The following is a 25,364-nucleotide window of genomic DNA, read 5'->3' as shown; positions in this document are numbered from 1 at the left end:
ATGCAACGTGACCGGATCGAGGAGAAAAAAAAAGGGATAGGGAGGAAAAAAAAAAAATCTCACACCTGCATCAAAAGATTTGCGGTGGCCGTTCTCCCTGCAGAGGAAAGGGGTTAAACTCCCCCATGAAGATCAGACCCAGGGAAGGCTGTTGGGGCTCCCTCTTTTCTCCCTGACGGGGCAGCAGGAGGGCTTTGCTGGAGGGAGACGATCGGAGGAGACGCCTCTGAGATCTGGAGAAACCATCTCGGCTGCCTCAGATCTCAAAGGCACGGAGGGAAATCGAAGACGGTCCTCCTTTCGGGCTCTCCCATCGTGCGCTGCGCAGTTTCGGCCACACGGTGGCAGCACTTCATCTCGTTTTTATGGCAAATAGATTCCATACAGATGGACAGAGTTGGAAGGGACCTTGTAGGTCATCTAGCCCAACCCCCCACCCCTGCCCAAGCAGGAGACCCTACACCGTTTCTGACAGATGGCAGTCCAGTCTCTTCTTGAAAGCTTCCAGGGATGAACAAGAATATAAAATGCCCTTGTCCAGATTTATCAATGCTTCTGTTTGATCTGTCCGCTGACCAAAATAAGAACGATGCATCTGTATTATAGAGAAGGGGAGCAGAGGATGAGAAGAACAAACAGCAAAATAACATAGTGGGAAGGGACCTTGGAGGTCATCTAGTCCAACCCCTCTGCTCAGGCAGGAGACCCTATCGCATTCCGGACAAGTGTCCAATCTCTTCTTAAAAACTTCCAGTGTTGGAGCCCCCACAACTTCTGAAGGTGAGCTGTTCCATTGGTTGATTGTTCTCACCCTCAGGAAATTTCTCCTTAGTTCTAGATTGCTTCTCTCCTTTAATTAGTTAAAATTTAACTAATTAAATTTTAGGAAGGCAATAGAAACACCACTTGGGAATTTATTTACTTTGGGAGTAATAGGCTTTCCTTTCAAGGCGCAAATTACATTTTAAATCGGTGGCTATTTAATTGCTATGTAAGCATGAAATGATCTGTTACCCTTTGGTTGTAAGCCACGTTCTGTATTTTCCAAAGCACCCAAAAGGCAGGCAAGGAACAAGGGATGGAAACCGATCAAGGAGAGATTCAACCTAGAACAAAGGAGGAACTTCCTGACAGTGAGAACAATCAACCAACGGAACAATTTGCCTTCGGAAGTTGTGAGAGCTTCATCACTGGAAGCTTTCACGAAGAGATCTGTCTGGAATGATACAAGGTCTGGTGGTTGAGCTAGATGTCCTCCAAGGTCTCTTCCAACTGTTATTCTATTCTATTCTATTCTATTCTATTTTTCCATTGTTCTGTTCTGTTCTATTCTATTTTTCCATTGTTTTATTCTATTCTAATTTTCCACTGTTCTATTCTATTCTATTCTATTCTATTCTATTCGCACATGGAGAGTATGAATTCAGGCGAGGTCACGTGGCGAGTTGTAGTCCTTTGTATAGCCCCGCCCTCAACAGCTCTAGGTGCCTCGCGGACCAATCAGGAAAGGCTCCTCCCCGGTCGCCGCGGAGGAGGGACGGGGCGTAGGCCTCCTCGCCTCCCACCAATCCGCTGCCAGCCCAGGGTAGTCGGCGGGCGCTGATTGGCCGGCGCATCCCCAACGCAGCGCCGGCGAGGAGGCCGCGGCCGATTCCTTCCCTTCAGACCCGCGGCGTGACCGTCAAGCCGGGTCGCCGCTGCCGCTACCGCCTCCGCTCCCTTCGCCATGGCTACGTCTTCCTGGGTTCCGAAGGTGAGGAGGGCCCTGAGGTGACCTTGGCTTCTCCCTCAGGAGGACCCCCGGGTGGCCCCGTGGGAAGTCTCGCGAGAGTTGGATCGCCCCTCCCTTCCCGGCTGTGTGTTATGTGGGGGTGAATTCCGTGACTCCTGCTCGGGCGCCCTTTGACAGGTTCGCCCTTGGCGCCTCGCGGGGCCCGGAACCACAACTCCCGGCAGGCCTTTCCCTTCTTTGACGCGCGGGGGTTGTTGGGAGCTGTAGTGCGGCAACTGCCTTGAATCAATTGCGCTCTGCGGCCCTTCCGAAGGGACCGAATCACAACTCCCGGCAGCCCCCGCGGCAGGCCGAGAGGTGGCTGGGAGTTGTAGGCCAGCACCCTTGCAGCCAGGTGGGAGCCTCTGCCCTTCCTCTGGCCCTGCTTGCCTCTTATCGAGGCTGATCCCCCCGCCCCCAAACACACACACACACACACACCCCTGGCTGCGTCCTCACAACAACCCCGTGGGGTAGGCCAGGAGGAAAGGGAGGAGGGCTGCTTGCAAGGTCCCCCCTGCCTGCATTGGGGTTGAGTGACAGATGTGACCCCCACCCACTCTTTTGGGGAAGGATTCCTGTTATTCACAGGCTCATCATTGTCTGCTGGCTATTATTGTTATTATTTATCCTGACTTGTTTTATATCTATCTACCTAACAACCAGCTGGCGCACAAGACAATTTATAAGCTAAGGAAAATAGGACGAAACAATTCTGCTGATTATGTTACCTAGTCTGGTAACGAAACGTTCAGAAACTAAATTGAAACAAGCTTGGAGAGCAAACCACTGCCAATATCTATCTGTCTCGATATCTAAATATAGGTATCTATATAGGTATAAATATATAATATAAATACATAGATTCGATATAAAATGGTAAATCACTATATTTTCATGATATCCACATTTATCGCTTCTATATAGGTAATATTAGAGCCGCCTCTTTGGTGAGACAGAGGCATCATTCAAAATAAAATTATTGCCCTTTTCAATGATACGATGATCACCCGGCTTGTTTTGAAAGAGTGGTTTCCATAGGAACACCTTGACAGTTTTCACTGGTGCCAAACATCTGGTATTTCCCATAGTACAAATAATAATAATAATAATAATAATATTGCAAGACAGTTTCTGATACCAGTGTGAAGCTGAAGAACAAGGGCTGCGACTGAGTGTGGTATTATCTTTATGGTGCCCTGGGATGCCCAAAATTCCCTGCAGGTGAGTGACAGGGAGGGATATCTCTGCCTTCTTCAGTTTTCAAACCCCACGGCTTGGTTCTGCTGAGCTGATTTGTTTAGTTAGTTGTAAATTCAGTGCTGATTTAATGCAGCAGATGCTTTCTGTTAGTCCGGCTGCTAAAATTAACTATATTCTTATTTTCATTGCTATAGGTCTTTCGTTTTCTTGGGGGGTTCAGAATTCAGAAACAGATGACCAGAAATTTTGCTAGTAATGTGAGTATACTAGTCTAGTTGTTGTCATCCCCCACCCACCTTCCTTTTTAAAGATACTTTACCAGAGGGTTGTAGAAAAGCAAAATAAGACCATGCTGGCTGGAGATTCAGGAAGTTAAAAGTCCACATGTCTTAAAGTTGCCAAGTTTGAAAAAACACTGCTTTCTTTGTTTTAAAAGGGGGCCCTCAGGTTACCCACTCCTGTTTTAAACGACAAACTAAAAAGATTGATCTGCTAGGTTTTCTTCATAATCAGATCAATCTTTTTAGCTCGTCGTTTAAAACAGGAGTGGGCAACCTGAGGGCCCCCTTTTAAAACAAAGAAAGCCAACTCCTTTACATAATAATCTGAACCACTTCACATTGCAAGGATGATGTCTGAATTCTGTATCCATAAAAAGGCAGCAGGTCAGGGAAACCCAAGAAAATAAAAGCTGCGTTCCTCTCACTGAGTGAAAAATGCACAGAAATCACAGGGCGTCATTTAAAGTCCAAATAATCTCCAGGTTTGTTTGTTTTTCTTTGAAACCATCTTTAAGCATAACATCTGATGGATGAGGGTTTATTTTGTTTTTGTTTTGTTTTTCTTCTAGCCTCAGACGGTAACGTTGATCCCAGGAGATGGTATTGGGCCTGAAATCTCTGCTGCTGTGATGGAGATTTTTGAAGCTGCTAAGGTAAACCTGGCCGTGGATGGTTTCATGGGTTTGGTTATCCCTTCTGAAGAAACGGCGGCTTTATTCCTTGGTCGCACTTTCCTGAGGACAACAATGAGGGTAGTTAATAATGCCCCCCCCCCAAAAAAAAAATGTGTTTAGGTCCCTGTTCAGTTTGAAGAAAGAATCGTGACTGCCATCCAAGGACCCGGAGGGAAGTGGATGATACCCCAAGATGCCAAAGAGTCTATGGACAAGAACAAAATAGGATTAAAAGGTACTTGGCTGGAAAGGAAGAACTATTAAGTTTTGCTGCAGTTCTGGAAATAAGCCCGTGCTTGAATTCCACTACATAACGGTTAGAAATACGCCAAGAAGGTCCCGTTTCTTGTGTCTTTTTTAAATCACATTTTAGTGTGGGTGTAAAAAACAAAATGTTGCTTCGTTCACTGCCAGTTTCTAAATGTTGTGCTGCCAGTGAGGACTTTCCCACATCTCTTGTGCCTCTGCTTGTTTTCCAGGCCCTTTGAAAACTCCCATAGCTGCTGGCCACCCGTCCATGAACTTGCTGCTCCGTAAAACGTTTGACCTGTATGCCAATATCCGTCCTTGCGTGTCCATCGAGGGCTACAAGACCCCTTACACGGATGTGGACATCGTCACCATACGAGAGAACACGGAAGGCGAATACAGCGGCATTGAGCACGTGGTACGTAGTTTGAGTGGACATTAATTCCAGCCACCCCACACGCCTAGATTATGCAGGCTGCTTGAATTTAACAAAAGACTTCAGTGAAATTAACTTTTAACCGCCGCTTAACTTGGTTTTTCCAAGTTTTTCATAACCCTCCTTTTTTTTTGCTCCTTGCTTAACCTTTGTGTGTCTTTCAGATTGTGGATGGTGTTGTGCAGAGCATTAAACTCATCACCGAGGACGCAAGCAAGCGGATTGCTGATTTTGCTTTTGAATATGCCAGGAATAATCAGAGGAGCAAAGTTACGGCTGTGCACAAAGCTAACATTATGTAGGTGCTGATAAAATGACTCCAAGCCTTTCCAATTCTTATTCCAATTTTCAGAATCCTAACTGCTTTTTTTTTTTTAACCAAGCCATGTTTTCTGCCGCAACACATTGTCAGAGAAAGAGAGGTGGTGTATTGGAGGCTTATTTTTGGCAGACAGATATTATTCAATTTAAGACTCGATCCCTGGTCTCCGCTTTTCCAAATTAACTTGCTAAAAGAAAGCTTTTATAATTACTTAGCTACAGGTGATTGAAGACTACTTGTAAATAATAATTTTAAAAACCCGTTTGCATGCCTGGACCTCAAACCTGGGTTGCTTTTCTTTGTGTGCAGGCGAATGTCTGATGGCCTCTTTCTGAAAAAATGCAGAGAAGCCGCAGAAAACTGTAAAGATATTAAGTTTAATGAAATGTACCTCGACACTGTGTGTCTGAATGTGAGTATATAATGTATGATGAGACATTTAAGCAGCCACTGTTCTGGTTTTGTTAAAAACTACTGTTACCTGTCTTTCTTTTTTCTTCAGATGGTGCAGGATCCATCTCACTTTGATGTCCTCGTCATGCCAAATTTGTACGGGGACATCCTTAGGCAAGTAGTTTTGAGTTGATGGTGGTCCATGTGGGTGGGAGATGTGTCCAAACGTTCTCCTCTGGTGCAACCTGATTTTGCTTCCCTGCTACAGAGCTTAGACTTCTCAAATATCTTCCACTGCAAAGGCTAATTGTCCTTTCTCCCACCCTCTGCTGTGTGGGGTTTTTTTTTTTTCTTTCAGCGATCTGTGCGCAGGCTTGATTGGGGGTCTTGGTGTGACTCCCAGCGGGAACATCGGTGCTAACGGAGTTGCAATCTTTGAATCGGTAAGGTCTTGATTGCGACATGGAGTTAGCTCGTTAGACTGGCCTTTGGGGGGTAGCAATGGGTCAGTGGGATGAGGATGCTTTCTCTTCGCAGGTTCACGGAACAGCTCCGGATATTGCCGGGAAAGACTTGGCCAACCCAACGGCGCTTATCTTGAGTGCTGTCATGATGCTGCGTCACATGGAAATGCAAGACTTCGCCATGAAAATAGAAACGGCTTGCTTCGATACCATCAAAGACCAGAAGGTAGATCTTGGCTAAGGTTCACCAAACTGAGGTGACTTTGGGAAGGTCACATTCTGGGACTGAATGCCTGTTTATTTAGGTTCAGGCCTTCCGTGTCTGAAATAACAGCACTTTTCCCAAAATGAATTAGGCATTGACTAGGTCAGGAGTGAGCAACGATAGCAACTTTGTGATCAGTGGACTTCAACTCCCAGAATTCCGGAGCCAGCATGTGGCTGGCTCAGGAATTCTGGGAGTTGAAGTCCACGGGTCGTAAAGTCACCATAATTGCCCAATTAGACTTAGTGATAATGGTTTTATCACCCTTTGCTATTCTACTGTATAAATGATACTGTTAGCACTATCCATTAAGAGATTAGGTGACAAGATGCCAAAAGTTGCATCTCATTCCAGACTGAAAACCAGGAACTGTGAATTTATTCTGTCTTTCAGCACAAATCTTATAAAACAGAAGTTTTATTTGTGTGTGGCCTATAAATTTGATGATAGAAAAATTAGATCAGGTAGCCTGTTCAGTTTTCCCATTCATAAATGATCTTAACTTCCATGTACAATTAGCAAAATTTCCTTTCCCAATTTTAGGTCTTGACCAAAGATTTGGGAGGCAACGCCAAATGTTCGGAGTTCACCGCAGAGATCTGTCGCAGAGTGAAAGCCATGGAATAGAAGCCGTCTCCGTGTCCTCCTGGTTTCTAACCCTCCTAAAGGATGCTGTTATTTATTACATGTCACATCCATTTTTTTCTTTTTCTAGAAATAAATTCCATTTCCATTGCTTGAAACGATAAAATTGTTAGCTATCCTTACATTTCAGACCCCTCTACTTTCCGGAAACACTCCAAAACTTGAAGTAATATTTTTTTTCTCACCCCAGCAGTAGAAGACACTCCTCAAGCTGTCCTTAAGCAGCTTCCTCGCCTTAAGATAGCACAAAATAAAAATTTTCCTTTGGAAATAGAATTATTTTTTTCATTACTCACTCCTGGAACCTGCCTTTCCAAAGCATAAAGACTTAAAACTCTGGGCATTTCAACTTGTGTACATAAAATGTCAAATATCCAGATTTTAAGGGCAGAAGGAATATCATTCAGCGATAAAAAAAAAGCACATTATCCTCATACAGCTTCAGTATTTTTTTTTACACATCATCTCTTGCTCTAGCATTTTCCAACACTGATCTGTTCTATCCATTGCCTTTGTCTGCTGCTGATTATGAAGGGAACGCTAATGCTTTTTTTTTTTTTTTTAAATATTTATCTTGGTGAATATCAAATATATATTTTGGGGTTAGAATGTATCTGCAGGCCGTTTGTATCGTGCTTGGCGTTTATAGAGCTTTAGGTTATATTTCAGCACGCTGCTCTGCAATGAACTGGGTTTCAAAGCACTAGAGTAAAAAAAGAAACCAGAAATGCATTTGGTGTGAGGTGGGACGACATGGAGAATGCTGACAGTTGCTTGATTTGTTTTTGTTCCAGGTGATGTGAGCAAATACAAAATGCATGCTAAGGTGGGAGTTTTCCCCTGTTGCAGAGGGATCAATGAATGAAATCTCTTTTGTCTCGTGGGAACAGATGTTGGTGGAAGAGAGGAATTGCAGAGATGCTGGGTACGAAAGCATCAATATTTCTGCTGCTAGTATTTCCAATCCTTAAAGATGGAATCTTTCTTTTCCTTGGAAATTCTTGGAAGTCCTGTTGGCCTTTCCTTATGTAGTCCACTATCCTGCAAACCTTTAGAAAAGGAGTGTCCCACCTTGGCACTTTTAAGACTTGCGGACTTCAACTCCCAAACAGCCACGCTGGCTGGGGAATTCTGGGAGTTGAAGTCCGCAAGTCTTAAAAGGTGCCAAGATTGGACACCTCTATTTTAGAATGTCTTGCATTGATTCGCTAGCCAGCTTCTGTCACTTGTGGCACATTCCCATTTAGTTCCCAAGTTTGGAGATAACGAGCTACGGCAGGATCACCGATCTAACCAGGACTGCCAACCTCCAGCTTGGTGGGGAATTTTGGGAGGGGGGACTGGTATTCATTTCCATTGAAATCAGACCAGCAGAACTGCTTGCGTTGCTACCAAGAATTCCGTTTGATATTCTCAATGGTCAGAAAAGTAGCCGTGAGGCAGCCAGCTTTATCCTGTGTGTGATTCTGCACAGTGTTTAATGCAGTCACTTTCATATCTGTATGGGCTCAAAACCTGGGAAAGTTTGACTAGCCCAAACTCTGTTTTTGCAGCTGTCTGTAATAAATGAGGTGGGGGCTTGCCATTTGATGCATAACAAGAGGGAAATAAAAGACTTTACAAAGAAATTTCTTGCTTTTTTGTGTTCTTTTAATAAGAAGTGAAGCTTTAAATGCTCCGTCAATCTATTTTTGCATCTCCCTCTTTTATCTCTGCAAGATCTCAGACTGATTCTAGAAAGGATATTAAGTTTAAGCAATGTATTGGGGTTACAAACAAGCTTTGTCATGAATCATAGAAAGTCTTCAAATTTTCTCAATGGAAGCTACTAAGGCTGGAGAAAAACCTGGAATCACAGAAAAGCGTTGCTTTGTTGAATAAAATAATCTACTTAGAGCCATGTGGAATATGGCAGGATAAAAAGCTTGTAATAAATGCAACAGCACCGTCTGAACCAATTATTACGGCTCATTGCAAAGAGTTTCATGGGTACATTTTGAAGTACCTCAAACTTTTTAGCCAATGTTTGCTTTACAAAATACTTTTATTATTTGACATGGTTTTTTTTCCAGAGCTGGCTTAAAAATTACCTTTATCCATGCAATCGAATAGTTCCTGGGGAATTCAGAATAAATCAAGATACAGTTTGATTTAAAAGCATTTTCAAGGGTCAGCTTAACTAATCATTCCATCTCTAGCCCATATAACTGCAGTAGAATAAAAGTCTGTTAACTGGATTGTATTTGGGAGTTCTGATTTGGTCTTTTGGTTACTAAATTGAAAGTAACACTGAGAAGTCAGAGAGAGATGCTTTCCGCCCCAATTGCAAAAACTCTTCATACCTTTTCCAGTGTAATGTTTGCATGGGAACAGTTAAGGCTTTACAAGAGAAACTGGCAGGATTTCTTCTGACGGAGCTAAGGCAACTCAACTTCAATCCTTGTAAAAAGCTTCAATTTCATTTTGGTACTTCTCGGCCACCGTTTGCCGCTTTAATTTCATCGATGGACCTAAAAGGAAAGGGAATTGGTCAGGAGGAGGGAAGAATTGGGGGAAGAATTGAAGGAAAATGATAGGTGGGCTCAGTTCAGGTTGTATATTTCGTGCAATTTTGGTGAGTTTATTCTCTTGCTTCACCAAGCTGTCGCCTTCCCAATAATCTATATCTCCAGCTCAGAACGGAAAATGCCTCCTACAAAAACTCACTGTAAACTCACCAAATTCTCCCCCAGAAATAGAGAAATCTTTTCCTAAAATCGCCCACTTCTGAATGCGCTGAGGGTTGCTGACGGAGCGCCTATTGACCCGGTCTATGCCATCTTGCACAGCCCGGTAAACGGCCTGGTCTCTGGTCTGCACAATCTCGGACACCCGTGTGGCTTTGCTGCCGGCTTTTTGACAAAAGTCTCTGGCTTCCTGGGTCAGGCAGTCGGTGGGTTCCGATGTATCAGGATCCACTGAGCACTAATAACATCAACAACAAAATTACACATGACACCTTTAACCATGTCAAAGGAAAAATGAGTGGTTGCACAAAACCTAAGCTTGGGTGGGTTGAGTGCTGGGTGACTAGTCCAGTTGGCTGGACTTTGATCCAAGACTGTGAATCCGAAACGGGGTGAAATTGGTCATCTCATCAAGCCAAGGAACAGGAAAAAGCCCAAATTTCAAATATGCAACTGAGAATTAATCAAAAAAACTATTTTCATCATGTACCTTTAAGGTCAACAGCATAGACAAGAACTTCTTCCGGTCGCCAATCAACACAGCGTTGCTAATAAGTGGCAGCTCCTTCCTGACAGCTTCTTCCAGGGGGATTGGAGGGATATTCTCACCCCCAGCTGTAATAATCAGCTCTAAGAAATACAAAACATCAATGTTCAGCTCGAAAATACATCTCATCGTCATCCTAGGCTTCCATCTGTGACAGGGAAGATGCGCTAGCATCCTTGCAAATACTTCTCTATGACCCCCTTGGCATGTGCTGTAAAAGCTCAATTGAATAAACTAGTGCAGGGGGTATCCTTTCCTCCCCCTCCCCCTCCCCCTCCTCCGGCCGAATGTCCATTCAAATTGCAAATGACGTCAACCAAATCACAATACCATTTGCATCGATCAATGCGCTAGGCAAATTACATGAATGAACACAAATGACTACATTTCGTCCACATCAATGCACAAAAGATGTACATCAATAAAAAAAAATATGTAAAATTAAATGTAGATGCTTCAACCTGGCTACTTTGGATGCCGCAGGCTTGTGCCCAGATAGAAATGGATAAGTAGCAAGGGTCCATTTAACTTTAAGGTTTGTTATGCTCTCATATGGCATCATGCAGAATCTCCTGGCCATCCTATTTACCAGAAACGGTCCAATCCAGTTCAACCAATATCTATTTCAGCAAAGACTATTCTGAATTTTAGGAATATTATGTAGTTCTTGCTGCTAATTGTCTGATTTAGTTGAAACTTAAGCAATTCCCGTCAACCAAGAATCTCTCCAATAGATAATTTGTGCTGAGCCTTAAGGAATGCCAAGAGATTCTTCGGAAACTTCTACACGATGGCCGAAAGAGGGCAGCCTCCATCAATAATGGAGCTTGAAATTTGGTACTGAAGGACTTGGTAGAAGCACCTAAGAATTTAACAGCCTGGACAGCTGAAAGGAAAAGAAGTAGGGCAAGGCAATCTCCAGATGTTTGAGACTAAATCTCCAACCACTCTGGCCAGTGAGAAAGAAGTATGGAAGCTGTGATCCAAAACATCTGGAGAACTTCAAAATACAGCAAAGAAGGCACCACCTTTAATTCTTCCGGTGACATAAACAAATCCATCCTGGTCAATCTTTCCAAGATCTCCAGAGTGCAACCAGCCATCCTGGTCAATCACTTCCCTGGTCTTGTCCTCCATGTTCAAATAGCCCATGAAGACGCTCCGTCCCCAAAAGCAAATCTCCCCGTTGCCATCCTCGTCTTCGTTGACTATCTTAATGAGACAGCCTGGGACTACCTTGCCACAGCTGCAAGGAAAGGATGGACAACAGAAACAAGAGGGTCAACACCAGGCTGAGAAGATGGGAGCTCTGCCTTTTTCTGGAGGGGGCTGGAGGTGCCAGATGACCAGAAAAAGCCGCACCCACGAAACCTTAGACAGTCTTTTTTTTTTTAATTGCAATTGTACATTTGCTTGATTTTTAAAAAATTGGAGCTCTGGCACTCAACAGCTTCCAGATACATCATGAAAATGTCCCCAATACTCCAAGGGAAAAATAGTTTTAGAAATATGGGAAAGCAGGTCTGCCTTTTCTCCAATGTGTTTGCAACTCTATGCTGGCTGGGGAATTCTGAGAGTTGAAGCCCACACCTCTTTGAGTTGCCGAGGGTGAAAAACACTGCTCTTGAGTCTCCAAGGGATTCCAAATAACGTATGGGTTTTCACAGTGGGCTTAACAGAGTGACTAAATCAAACCAATGCTTTTATTATTGAGCCTGTCATCTGCACCTCCATAACTGTCTGGTTTGGTTCTGCAACCCAACAAGATAGACACAGACTTCAAAGGATAATTAGAACTGCAGAAAAAACAATTACTACCAACCTGCCTTCCATTGAGGACCTGTATACTGCATGAGTCAAAAAGAGAGCTGTGAAAATACAGACCCCTCGCATCCTGGACATAAACTGTTTCAACTCCTACCCTCAGAACGATGCTATAGAGCACTGCACACCAGAACAACTAGACACAAGGACAGTTTTTTCCCGAACGCCATGACTCTGCTAAACAAATAATTCCCTCAACACTGTCAAACTATTCACTAAATCTGCATTACTATTATTATTCTCTTCCTTACTAGTATCTATCTCTTCCCACTTCTATAACCATGTGGCTTGTATGTTTCAATTTATATTGTTTTTACGTGTTTCCTAGTACAATTTGATAGCTTATTAGTAACCATGACTATCACTAACTGTTGTATCTTTTTATTCTTGATTAATGTAGTTTATTCTCTTTTTGTACATTGAGAGCATATGCATCAAAGACAAATTCCTTGTGTGTCCAATCACACTTGGCCAATAAAGAATTCTATTCTATTCTATTCTATTCTATTCTATTCTATTCTATTCTATTCTATTCTATTCTATTCTATTCTATTCTATTCTATTCTATTCTATTCTATTCTACTCTACTCTACTCTACTCTACTCTACTCTACTCTATTCATTTCGCCAGTATATGAAGCACAAATAAGCTCCGTCATACTGACAACTAAATTTAATCTGTTGTAAAAAGGCAGTCTTTAATTGCAGGAATCGGATGTAAAGGACCGAACTCTCACAAGGTGACCACAATTTTCTGAGAAGCTACATTTCATATTCACACCCAGAGTGTAGATGCCAGGGATGGCAGGGAAAACACCACAGATACCTGTCTTCATCCCTTATCTTTGCAGGTGGCCCCAGCCCAGTCTACTCTTACCACCTGCAAGCTAAACTTCAAGGTTTCTTTGTTGCGGGGTTGCTAAGGGGAACAGGCTGGATCTTTACCTGTGAGGTCGATACACATGTGGCCCAGCTATGCAAAAGGGACCGGAGGTTTCACTCATCCCGTACCCTTCATAAATAGGGATGTTTAGGCCGAGGAAGAAGTGAGAGACTTCCACAGGGAGAGGGGCAGCTCCGGAGAAATGCTTCTGGCACTGGGAAAGGCCCAGGGCCCACCGGATGTTCGCCAGGAGCAAAGAGTCCACCAACCCCATCCAGAAGGGCTTTGAGTCCCTACAAAGTTGCAAAAGAGGAGAGCCAACAGGTCCAAGGTGAAATTGGGAGGAGTCAAGTGACGCTTGTCAAGATTCAGGAAAAGACTCAACATGAGTTGAGTTTCAAGAGGAGCACAAAGGACATCAGACAATGTCAAACAGCAGTCCGAAACAAACCCATTCATGCAAACTTAGTGTTGTTTCTGGAATACATTCGCCAGCCAGGCAACCACTGCGTTTTATTTATTTAGGAGATTTATATTGCTGCCTATTCGCACGTGGTGACTCAAGGCGGCTTACAAGAATATAAAAACATCATAACATCATATAAAAAACGATAAAAGTAAATAGATTTTGCCTGTCTGAACCTCCAAGACAAGGACGCTGAACGGGCCTGAGCAAACAAAGTGGTTTGCAAGAGGCTATCGGTGCCACAAAGCTTTGAAAGTTATCCCGCACAAATTTTTGGAACTGCAAAGATTTGCAGCTAGATTAGAAATTTGCAGAACATCTAAAGAAAGTATTGCTTCAATGAAGGCAACGTTTTCTAATCTTGATTCCTTTAAGATGAGTGGACTTGGCTTGGGATGCTGTCTGGGGGGGAGGCAGGTCTGAGAGTTGAAGTCCACTCATCTTAAAGCAGCCGAGGTTTGGGAAACACAGAATCAGGGATTTATTTTTCCTTGCTGTTTTTGCTGTGTAATAGTTAACCCTTTCCCCCAAAAAAACAGGTCCTTATGGGTACCCACCTATTTGAGCAGCTCAGGTTTTGTTCCAAAGTGGCCGACATGGCCCAAGACAGCATCTTCCTTTTCAGCAATCCAGTTTGAGAAGAAACCTCTTTGATCTTCTCCATCATCTTCTCCCACACGCGGGGTACTCCCATTTGTGAAGAGGGCAATGCTTCTCTGAGGACCTCAACCAAGCTTCCCTGTGAAGGCCAAAGAGGGGAGGTTGGGAGCAAAGAGATCAAGGATGCCCACTCCATGCCAACTCCCTGGACAACAGGTCAGACTAGAGGATCTTGTCTTCACGGGGCACTTAGTTAAATTGTGGAACCAGGAGTTACAAGATGAAGTCACTGCCTCACCTGGCTTTAAAAGGGGGTTGGATAGGAGGGGTATTATTTTGTAGCTCCCCCATATTTCTCAAAAAGTAAGTTCCCCGAGTTTGGCAGGGCTTTAGACACTTAAAAAATATCTGGTCAGCAGATGTTGCATAAAAAAGCCCTTTTAAACTCTAAAAATATATCACCTCCCTATGAGATCTACTTTTAATCTTAAAAGTAATTTAAATAATCTCTAAAGCAATAAACAGCACTTCAATCAAGGAACTACCAACAGTCAAACAGTCAACAACAGCCTAATCAAGCAACCCTGAAGGACATTCCCAGATAGGGCAAATTATTTGCATATAAAGAAAAAGCAATAACTCACTCCCTCCAAGCGATGATGATGTTATCTAGATGGATAATGAAATGTCTGCAAGGAAAGCACCAAGCTCAGAGAGCCCTAAGGACCCCACAGTTCAACCCTGAGCTACAAATACTCTCTTCTATTGGCAATTAATCTTACCATGACTGGGACTGGTTAATTAAACTTGCTTAAGACAAGAATCAGGTCATGACCTATAAAGTACATCCACCCTATTTTTCCCTTATTATTTCTCTAGAAGGATATCTCATCCTATCCTGCTGAAAAGTCCAGAGTGCATCTTATGGAAGATGCATGGAACTGCATGGGAAAGAAACTTGGCCCCAAACCCCGCCGAGAGACCTTCAAGGCATCCGGTTGTGCGAAATAAACCTCTTCGCCCCACTTGATCCCAGTCCAGAGGTCATACATCTGACCAGCAACGTGGCTCAGTGGCAGGTAACTGACAATCTTTTCCTGTTGGATTTCAGCTGGTTGTACATCTCCTGCTCGACTGGCATGGGCAGAGGTCCAGGTAATCTGTCCAGATTTTTAAAAAGAAATGGCAAAGAATTAAAGACTTGAGCCAAGGATTTCGGGTTTTTTTTTTTTTTTTTTTGCTGTGTCCCAAGGTCACGTGATCCTTCTTTGCAACCTTCTGACAAGCAAGTCAGTGGGGAAGCCAGATTCACTTAACAACCGGGTTACTAATGTATCAACTGCAGTGATTCACTTAACAACTGTGGCAAGAAAGTTCGTAAAATGGGGCAAAGTTCACTTAACAAATGTCTCACTTAACCACAGAAATTTGGGGCTCAATTGTAGTCCTAAATCGAGGATGACCTGTATTGGGTCATTTCTGTAACATCACCTGCATTTCTTGGTGTTTCCTCTCCTACTTGAGTTATGTGACTTTGCCGTTGAAATTAGATGAAGTTTTAACATTGCTGGTGTGTTTACTGTGACTTTGTAACTGGACAGAGTCGTGAGATAGCAGTGGGAGAGAGATCAAATCAGTAAATAATACCGTCTCTTCCGCGTCCAAATATGCTTTTCTGCGTCATCCAAGCAGCAGCAAGGTGGCCAAATTCTTGGGCAGAATTTGATCACCGTTTAGAGCAGGTCATCTTTTAATAAAAGGGGCCTCAGTGCGTAGTGAGGGCCAGCAGATGCTTTCCACAATGAGGGAGACAATAAAAATAGCCTTCCTGCACATGGAAATCAGGAATAGCCAGGCCGAGCAAGCTAGAACTTGCACAGAGAAGTCATTACTGGTCTCCAACTTCAACCCTGTTATCCATGAATAGGTTTCTTTGGACAAGATCAACTCAACAAGAAGAGAATACAAATATTCTCTTCTATCAGTAAAATCAACTTTATGGGCCTCTGAACCATCTCCATCAATGGAGGTTTTAAGATGTGATTGGATGGCCATTTATCTGGAAATGTATAGGGTCTTCTGCTTGAGCAGGGGTTGGATTAGAAGACCTCCAAGGTGCCTTCCAACCCTCTTATTCTGTAAAACATGCGTCCCCAACCTTGCCAACTTTAAGACTTGTGGACTTCAACTCCCTGAATTTCCCAGCCAGTGTATAGTTAAGACTTAAAGATGCCAAGGCTAGAGATCCTTGCTGTAAAAGACATTTCTTCCACTGGGCACGACTGAGGAACCTCCCTCCACTGCCAACCTGAAGCGGTGTCCAGCTTTCCTTGAGACAGCCAAAAACTCTGTGGCACGATTTTCTCTGTGCCCAGGGCCAATCTCTCTCCTGCCACAGCTGTCTTGCTTCCCAGCCCCCTGACCTCTTTCCAAGGTGATGGGAATCCTTTGCAGTGTTGGAATAAAAGAGAAAACATGATTTATGCCAGTTCAGCCAAGGACAGAGTAATCTCTTTCACTCCCAAGCTGGCAAAAAGACCAGGCTGTTGGCAGGATACATTTGGGCCCTGGCTAAGGACAAGTAGAAATATGGCCCTTTGTTGTGTTACACTCTCTCTGTTATACTAAAAATGCACTTTTCTGTGTTATCCTGACAGTAAATCTCTACTATTTTTTTTACTACCAGAAGAAATATGAACTTTGTTCTACATTTTTTTTAGCTGTTTCGGCATTCGGATCTGTTTTTTTTTTTTTATTGTAGATTACTGTCTATATTTTAATCCCCATATTTCAGACCTTGAGGGGATTATTAATAAAACTTCAATGCAAAATTAATCACATAATACAGTTATCATTGTATTCTTGCATTAATTTTGGCCCTGAGGTTTTATTTTTGTTTCTAATTTGTTATTGTTAGCATTGACTGACATCGACACAGCTAAATACCTACATTGTCATGGCTCAGCATGACCCCTTTGGGCTTCCCTGTCGTTCCAGAGGTGTAGATCAGGACACAACATTGGTTTGCCTCTTGGGAGTTGATGATGGCATCAAGCTGTCCATCCGGAATTTCGTTTCCCAACTCCATGAATTCATCCATCTACGGAACAGAGAGGAAGGTCCCTATAATACCCAGGTCTTCATCATAATAGATCTGTTAATCTTTCTGCATTTACTTTCACCAGGCTTGAGTAATCTTTGTATAATGCATTAAAGGTTTTTGCAATACACTATTGATACGGCCATGCCATGCGTGTGCTCGTTCCGAAGTAAGTCCATTGAATTTCCATTGGATACCCCAGTTGGGCTCAGGAGACCAAACCCCTGTTTATTTTATGTGGGATGCATGTAATTTGTCAAATAAGCTGCTAAATTAATACCACTTGGAGGGAAAATGGCACTAGATTTTCGTAGGGGGAGGATTGTAAATTCAATTATTGTCCACCCACCTTCCTAATTTTGCATCCTGGAGTGCTAAGTGGTCTTTTTGGTTTTAGATTTTTTTTTTAAAAAAAATCTGGTCTTTGAGGACATAAATCAGGGGTGAAATCCAGCAGGTTCTAACAGATTCTGGAGAACCAGTAGCAGAAATTTTGAGTAGTTCGGAGAACCGGCAAATACCACCTCTGGCTGGCCCCAGAGTGGGGTGGGAATGGACATTTTGCAGTATCCTTCCCCTGCCACGCACACCAAGTCACGCCCATCAAGCCACACCACGCCCACCAAGTCACACCCACAGAACCGGTAATAAAAAAAAGATTGGATTTCACCACTGGCATAAATGTCCTTCTTTTTACATCAATTAGAGACACAACTGGGAAAAACTAAAGGATTCTTGATGGATCTTCAAAGGACCGGTTCTATCCTTGAACAAGCAAAGTGAGTCTAAATCTAAGGAAGTTTTGCTGGTGTTAATTGCTCGGACAAATGCACCAAGAGAGCAGCTACAGAACATATAATTTCACACACGAACCATGTGAAGAAGGCTCCTGTGAGTCTCCTCCCATCGTTTTTTGGATCCAACCCCAGAATTTTAGAAAACATCTACAGAACTGGAAACCCGAGGCTGATGCATGAGCTGGCCAACTAACAGCACCCGGGCAACTGGGAGCGCATCCATTAACACTTCAAAGAAGGACAGTGTCAGTTTGGTCAGGATGACGAAGCGTGAAGTGTCAACACGTCTGGGGAGAAATCCTTTCTCCATTACTACCATACTGTCCTTCCAGTGAACGCAAAGGGCAGGGAAGGACACCGTTACATGTTGGGAACACAGACCATAATTTCTTAGCCAATAAACTGTGCTTGAGGTTTAAGCATCTTCATGTTTCATAATTCCTAGGAGCATCTTTTGATGTCCTTTACCAAGCTGAAGTCTGTGGGATTAGTTAGTTGGTGAGTTAGTTTTACTACTGCTGCTAAATTGGCCTCAAGTTTTAGCTGATTAATCTGGAGGTCACACTTTTTTAAGTCTGTAGTTTTGTTCATGTGTGTGGGAAAGTATTATTTTAAAGGTTGAGGATGCACAGTATAGCACAGATATCCAACCTTGGCAGCTTTCTGGACTTCAGCACCCAGAGTTCCCCAGCCAGAATGGCTGGTTGGGGAATCTTGGGAGATTAATTCTCAGAGTTGAAGTCCACAGGTCTTAAAGTTGTCGTGGTTAGACACCCCTGATATATAGTGTTTCTTCTGCTTTTTAGAATTCCAGATGTCTTTAATTATATCAACCAGGTTCATGTCATGCTTAGTAAGATGTATGAACCTATTTTCTGAAAGCAGGTTTTGAGCCTAGCCTTATGTCTGAACCTCCCAATTGTGGCTTATTTATCAAACTATGGCTAAGCACTATGCATCGGCTCAACCAGACACTCCCCAGATTTTTTCCTTTTCTGTCTTGCTGAAGTATTAATATTTCCTCTTCAAACTGTTTTTGACCATTTACAGAAATCCCAGAAATGGGGAGGGAGAATGGAATTAAAACTAATGAGGCAACTAAAATGGATGAATTACTTGATTTATCATGAATTTACATACCGTATACAAATTGGGATGTTTCTCAGACACACTATCTTTATACATCACGACAGCTTTTAAGTATGGTAAACGATCCCAGATCTGTGTAGTTTGAGATTTAAAAAAAAAAAAAATCTTATCTGCATTATGGATAATGCTATACTGGAACAAAAAAATTAACATTCCAACTCAGAAGAAATCAGGCAGACGAATATTACCACATAAGCCAAAAAGATTAAAAATGATAAAAGCTTCATTTCTGCGTTAGATTTATAATCTTACAAGGATATTGTCCAGTCTGCTTTACACATTGCACAAAGCAAGAATTGTGGAATGAATTGTAAAGCTTGCTCTGTATGTAACATTTAAGCTATAAATCTCAGTTGACTAACCACAATGACTTGACACCTTAAGACAAAAGTAAACAAACCATCTTCCAGCTTAGTGACATGCAAATCTGGGTTTGTTTCACAACTGAAACCCTGAGTACAGCCCAGAGTAACCCTTCAAAGCCAATTTTACTGAATCTCAAAATAAGTTTCAAATCTGTAATATGAGCTGCTCTAAACTGACATTGATTGGAGCAGCAAAATGGCTTGGCACCAGGTTATCTGAGGGACCGTCTCTTGCCGGTCACACCTACCTGACCCATCAGAGCAGGGAGGCAGGGAATGTTGCGGATCCCATCCCCAAGGGAGATACACATGGTGGGACCCAGAAGAAGGGCCTTCTCTATGGTGGCCCCCTCTCTCTGGAACATCATCCCCCCCCCCCCAGAGATTAGAATGGCCCCTACTTCTGGAAAGTGCTGAAGACTTGGTTCTGCCAGCGGGGAACCCAGAGCAGTAGGGAGCCCATTAAATGGCTTGTGTGAGGTGGGGTGATTTTATTATATTATATTAATATATTTGATACTTTTTTATTAGTTTTTATTGTTTTAAATGTGGTTTTATATTCTGTAAGCCGCCTTGAGTCACCATGGGCAAATAGGCGGCAATATAAATTCAATAAATAAATAAAATGTGGGATACAAATCTAACAAATAAATGGAAGCCCAGCAAATAAATCCACGAATAAATAGAGGTAAATAAAGTCAAGCTGACATTCTCAAACAGGGGTGTGAATTCTAGCAGCAAGTTCCTTACCTGCATTATCTTGTCCAACTGCTTCTGGTTTTCCACCACCACAATATTAGCTCTGCAATCATGAGCAATATAATGACAAGCCTCTGGAGAACTGGTGGTGTAGATCCCAGACACAATGCCTCTGTTGTTGAGTAGAAATAACATTTTCCTTTTAATGACAAGCATGCCATATCGTACAAGCGGGTTAATATTTCCTTGATTGAAAAAACCAAGGGCTTATGACAATTATAGGAGTACACAGGATTTTTTAAAAAAATTAGTGAACAGGGCCCAACTGACCTTGGCTGATCTTGGTATTGCTTAACACATTGTAAGCCGCCCTGAGTCTCCGGAGAAGGGCGGCATATAAATCAAATTAAAAAAAAAAAAAAATAAAAAAAAAAAAAAAAAGCAGGACTGAAACTGGATGGTGTTTGGATGGGAAACTAGCAAGGAATGCCAGACTATAATCTAAACCAGTGTTTCACAACCTTGGCCTGAAGATGTGTGAACTTCAACTCCCAAGTAGTCAAGGTTGAGAAACACAGATCTAGACTGAGAAGTTAAAAAGAAATCAATAGGAATTCACTCATGAAAACTTGATGGGACATTTCCATATAATCATCAAGACTTGTGCACAACTTGCAGACTTAAATTTTCAATAATCCCTTGCATTAAATGCAGCTCGCTTGGGAGAAATACCCCATAGCTTGTAACTTGTTGACCTCTGGACCTGCTGACACCCCTCCAGCTCTCCTCATCTGAACCTGGCCAAAAGGGAGGGCTCTAACTAAACCATCAGCTACCTCAGCTCATCTTCCCTGGCCAGGAGTTTATTTGTGTCACAATTCCCTAACGAGGACGTTTCCAACCTTACCCAGCAAATACAGCTCCTACAGCCGAAATGAACCACTCTGTAGAATTAAAACCCAGAATTGCAACACTGTGGAATCGTTCAAGGCCGAGCTTGGGGGAGAAAAAAGGAACAACAGTCAACATTGTTGGAAAGAAAGAGAAAGTCTTTTTTTTCCCACTGAGATGTGAACTTTGCTAATTTCTCCCACCCCCCCAACCCCCTTTCTCATTTAGCTTGGCATGCATAATTTCTAGGTCATTTAGCACAGAATCCTTATCCCATGCCAACTTTCTGGCTGTTTCTCTGATCTTAGCTGCTGTTGTTGCTTTTCTAAACCCGTGCGATATCTTGCTGTTTGAACATTACTTGCCTTACTTAGTCAAAATAAAAAGAAGAACATTGGCGACTGACTTAACTTATCAAATCAGCTGTGGCTTCATGAGGACGGGAAGGACCAAATTATCAGGGCTTGAATATCTTTGCAGTTGCTCAAAAGGCAGTCGGTCCACAATTTGCAAAATAAGGAGGAGAAGAAAAAGGAGAGGAAGGAGAAAAACAGGAAGGTGGTGTATGCCAAAAGTTTGTTAGGTGAGAGGCTGCCACAGGATTCCTGCTAAACTATTATTCTTTATAAGAAACATTGCAAAAATACAACGGTATGGATCATTCTTAATATAAAGATAAAATTCCATGAATACCTGCACTCACTTAAATAAGTCTGCCATCCCAAAGACCACAATGTGGGTATCGGGTATAAAAATCCAAAGTTTACCTTCAGGAAACTCTTGGCTGCTTTCCGAGAAAGGTGGTAATACTCTGAAAAAGTAATTTTTTCCCATTTCCCATCCTTTTTGCTGGCTAATGCGTTGAGAGACTTGTATTTCTCTAGAGATTCTAGGAACATCTGGTGAATTGTTATCGGCGCTTGTGAGCAGGTGGGGTCCCTTCGCAGCTTCACCTGCCCATCCGCTCTTGTGGTCCAGAGAGGAGCTAGGAAACAAGAGCAGATTATTCAGTAACATCTGGAGATGAAAAAACCCTCTAAAGTCCAGCTATGTTAGCTCTTTTTTCATTGGGACCATATAGGTATTTGCAAGAAGGCAAAGGCATTTTCCTGGATCTCCTCTTTCCTTTACAGCTTGTTTTCTTTCATAAACAATCTTTCTATATTGTAATCCTACAGCTAGGAGGATTTTGGTTTTACTGATTTATAAAACAGAGCAGGAGCCAATAAAGGAGAATATTCGTAGTTCAAGGCTGACGTATGGAACCCTTGGGGCTCCCTGAGCTTGGTTGTTTCTTGTAGACGTTTAATTCATCACTTGAGACTTTCAAGAAAAGATTGGACTGCCATTTGTCAGAAATGATGTAGGGTCTCCTGCTTGAGCGGGGGGTTGGACTAGATGATCTACAAGGTCCCTCCCAACTCTGTTAATCTGTAATTACCCAACTAAGTAACATCATCAGTGCTAGAAAGAAATGCAAGAACCCCATTCACTCCTGGCACTGATGATGTTACTTGGTTTGATAATGAAACGTCTTACAAGGAAAATAATCAAGTTCAGACAGCCTGAGGGTGGGAGCCTTTGCAATATGCAAGATAGAAGAGGAAAGAAAGAAATTCAAGAAAATAATTTCCCCAAAAGTAGATTAAGTAATGTCTTCAATCTACTTCGGTGTATCATAAATAAACCAATTCAAATTCATCCTGATATTCATTTACCTGAATCTTTTTCCAGACTCATTCCAGAATCTTTTCAGATGCTCCGGACTTCTGACAAATTTCTGTGAAAGGAAGGAAATTTTAAAACTCCCTTTAAAACTCTGGTGGTTAGTAGTTTGCAGAGGATCAAGTTCTCAAAAGACAAATCGCAACAGGCAATATTTTTTATCTAAAGCAGGGTAGAAACATAGAACAATATTCTCCCAAGAAAGTTTCATAGATAAATCATTTTAGCACATCAGCATTTACTCTCTTTTTCACATGGGAAATTATTCTTTGCAAACAAAAGAATACAAAAAAAAATCTTATTTTTTCTCAATAGCAAGTATTACAATTCTGTATCTTTTTTGGAACGTCGTTTTCCTTTCATACAAAAAGCTGCACTTATTCTCTATTACAGAATCCAGCTTACCCTCCCTGTCCTGTTTCAGTCTAATTTTACTGCTTTTATAGAAAACACATTCATACATACCTATATTTTAGACCATTGAATTATTTTATCTTCAATTTGTCAAAAGACAACTTAAAAAGTTGCCATTCTGGAACGACAAAACTTTCTTTGCTGCCCGAGTTAAACTCAACCAAACAAGATGTGGGTCAAAACTTTTCCCAAGTCTTTTGATTTTTTTTTTTAAAAGCTATTATCGGTTTGATGTGTTACTGTCCTGACATCCTTATTTCTAAACAAGCACCTATACAATACAGCTTTCATCTGTTAAGAAAAAAGCAATTTCTCCCGGCATTATTTTACCTGATTGCTTTATTTCTGGTCCTCTTTTGTCCTGCTACAGTTCTTTCTTCAGAGAACCCGTCAAATTGACCTAATTCTTTAGAGACAAGCCGAGTGGCATCAACTCTATCGAACTCTGGAGGCACAAAGTGCTGATTTTAGTTAAGAATCCAACGGGCATCAACTTGACCAGACATGCAGCGAGATAGATTGGGGGTCTCCAAAGCTTTTCTTGGTCAACTTGCTGAGAAACTCCTTCGTGTTCAGCGGGGACAAACTTTCCTTTCATTCGGTGTTTTTTTCATTCTCCGTGAGAAGAATCTCAATGACGTTTGTGATCAGACATCCCTTGGCACAAAGGAGAATTGGAAGTGGCAGAGTCATGGGTGTAGACCCTGGAGGAGTTAAATTTCTAGCAAGAACAGATGATGTGGTTACAAAAGCGTTTCGGCAACTGTGGTATATCAAATGCCAATGTAATTTATTATGAAATTAGGATTCAGCTTTTGATATTTTTATTTCCCCATTTCATTCATTCATTCATTCATTCATTCATTCATTCATTCATTCAAACTTTAAACCATCCCATATCTGAAGCTCTCAGGTTGGTTTGCAATGAAACACCGTAGGCAAAACAGTTGGAATGAAAACCTAGGCAGATAAAATACAGACTGGAAACACCCTACAGATTCAGCAATGAAAAGGCAATACAAATAAAAAGCCAAATAAAATACAGGGGAATATAAAGGGGTCTTTACCTGAGACCAAAATGCTGCTACAGTGGGGGGTGCCCATTGAGCCTTTCTGGGGAAGGATTTTTATCAATGAGGGGACCACCACAGAAAAAGCTCTTTCTCTTCTAGATCCGAACTCACCTCCACTGGTGGAGGGACCTGGAAGAGGGCCTCACTGGAAACTCTTAAGGCCCAGGTAGATACAGAAATCAAATTAAATTGAATAGCATGCAGGTAACATGGTCCTATACCTTTCATTCTGGTTTCCTGCTGTTTGCTGCTAATTCTGTGAAAGTCTCATTAAGTCAGTGTTGATTCCTAGCGACCACATAGCTACGGTAGATTTTCTCCATGATGATCTATCCCCAACTTGGTCCTTCTGGTCTTCCAAGTGTGCCCCCATCACCATTATAACTAAGTGCCACCACCTTACTTCTGGTTGCCTTCTTCTTCTCTTTCCTTCCATCTTTCCCACATCAGAGCCTTTTCCAGAGAGCTGGGTCTTCACTTAAAATTTGTTCGAAACAGAATAATTTGAACCTGGTCATTTGATTCTTGAGTAAGAATTCTGGGTTGGTTGATTGATTGATTGATTCAATGATTCATCTTTGTTTCTTGGTTGTCCATGGTATTCTCAAAAGTGAATAGAGATTGTCCATCATTCAGGTCATGGTTGTCCCAAAGCTGCTTTTTTAAGAGGCAACTGGACTTTTTTGTTTTTCCTTGAAAACGTTTTGCTTCTCATCCAAGAAGCTTCTTCAGAACCGAGGAAGCTTCTTCAATAAGAAATGAAACGCCTTCAAGGAAAAACAAAGAAAGCCCAGTTGCCTCTTGAAAAAGTACCTTTGGGATATTCTCAAAAGTCTTCCCCAGCACCAAAGTTCAAAGATCAATACTCTTATCATTCTTCTCCATTTTAGAAACTAGTAAATTGTAATAATATACAAAAATAGAGTTCACTGTTCCCAAAACTGTATCCATGCCCTTCAGCCAATGTACAAATTCTGATGAAACAAAGATGACCTGCTTTTTAAAGGCTGGTGGCCATCTAATTTTGGGGTGAGATTGACAAGGAGTTTGGGTGGCCCTCCAATGTAAAAAGGCAGCTTTTTATTAAGAAGAAAAAGAATACCGTTTTTTTCAATGTTATTTTTCCTAGGGTTTAAAATAAACTCTACTGAAATGCACCCAGCTGAAATTATACTGGGATGATCGTTGTTGTAAAATTACTTGACAGTGGCATGTATTAAATATGGATATTAAATTATTGTTATGATTGTGCTAAGCCTCTTTTGAGTTGTACGTTTCCAGTTCTGGATTATCCCAAAAGTGGAATGAAGAACCAGATCATTTCTGGCAATCAAAGGGAGTTTGAAAAATCCCAGAAAAGTTTGTGGACCATCTGGAAGTTTGGAGTCCTCCTGAATTGTCCA

General features: G+C 42.1%; 2 protein-coding genes across 2 annotated transcripts; one reads left to right on the top strand and one right to left on the bottom strand.

The window, feature by feature from the left end:
* The first annotated feature begins 1,589 nt into the window (after nt 1-1,589).
* Nucleotides 1,590-8,331, top strand: IDH3A (isocitrate dehydrogenase (NAD(+)) 3 catalytic subunit alpha). Its single transcript, XM_070953773.1, has 11 exons — nt 1,590-1,753; nt 3,169-3,231; nt 3,825-3,908; nt 4,050-4,164; nt 4,409-4,596; nt 4,779-4,912; nt 5,246-5,348; nt 5,439-5,503; nt 5,688-5,772; nt 5,867-6,019; nt 6,602-8,331. The coding sequence occupies exons 1-11, from the start codon at nt 1,727-1,729 to the stop codon at nt 6,683-6,685; spliced, it is 1,101 nt and encodes a 366-aa protein (XP_070809874.1). The 5' UTR covers nt 1,590-1,726; the 3' UTR covers nt 6,686-8,331.
* An 805-nt stretch (nt 8,332-9,136) lies between these two features.
* ACSBG1 (acyl-CoA synthetase bubblegum family member 1) lies at nt 9,137-22,532 on the bottom strand. Its single transcript, XM_070953770.1, has 13 exons — nt 22,468-22,532; nt 21,517-21,734; nt 20,766-20,854; nt 19,910-20,030; nt 18,786-18,866; nt 16,699-16,848; nt 14,732-14,908; nt 13,706-13,887; nt 12,745-12,975; nt 11,005-11,222; nt 9,920-10,059; nt 9,421-9,667; nt 9,137-9,213 (listed from the first exon to the last, which is right to left on the bottom strand). The coding sequence occupies exons 1-13, from the start codon at nt 22,487-22,489 to the stop codon at nt 9,137-9,139; spliced, it is 1,953 nt and encodes a 650-aa protein (XP_070809871.1). The 5' UTR covers nt 22,490-22,532.
* Between the last annotated feature and the right edge of the window lie 2,832 nt (nt 22,533-25,364).

This window comes from Pituophis catenifer, unplaced genomic scaffold, assembly GCF_029215685.1.
Source record: "Pituophis catenifer annectens isolate HBS135680 unplaced genomic scaffold, rPitCat1.0.hap2 SCAF_14, whole genome shotgun sequence".
NCBI classification, from domain to species: domain Eukaryota; kingdom Metazoa; phylum Chordata; class Lepidosauria; order Squamata; family Colubridae; genus Pituophis; species Pituophis catenifer.
The sequence above is the reverse complement of the archived record's forward strand: the minus strand, read 5'-3'. Positions and strand labels throughout refer to the sequence as shown.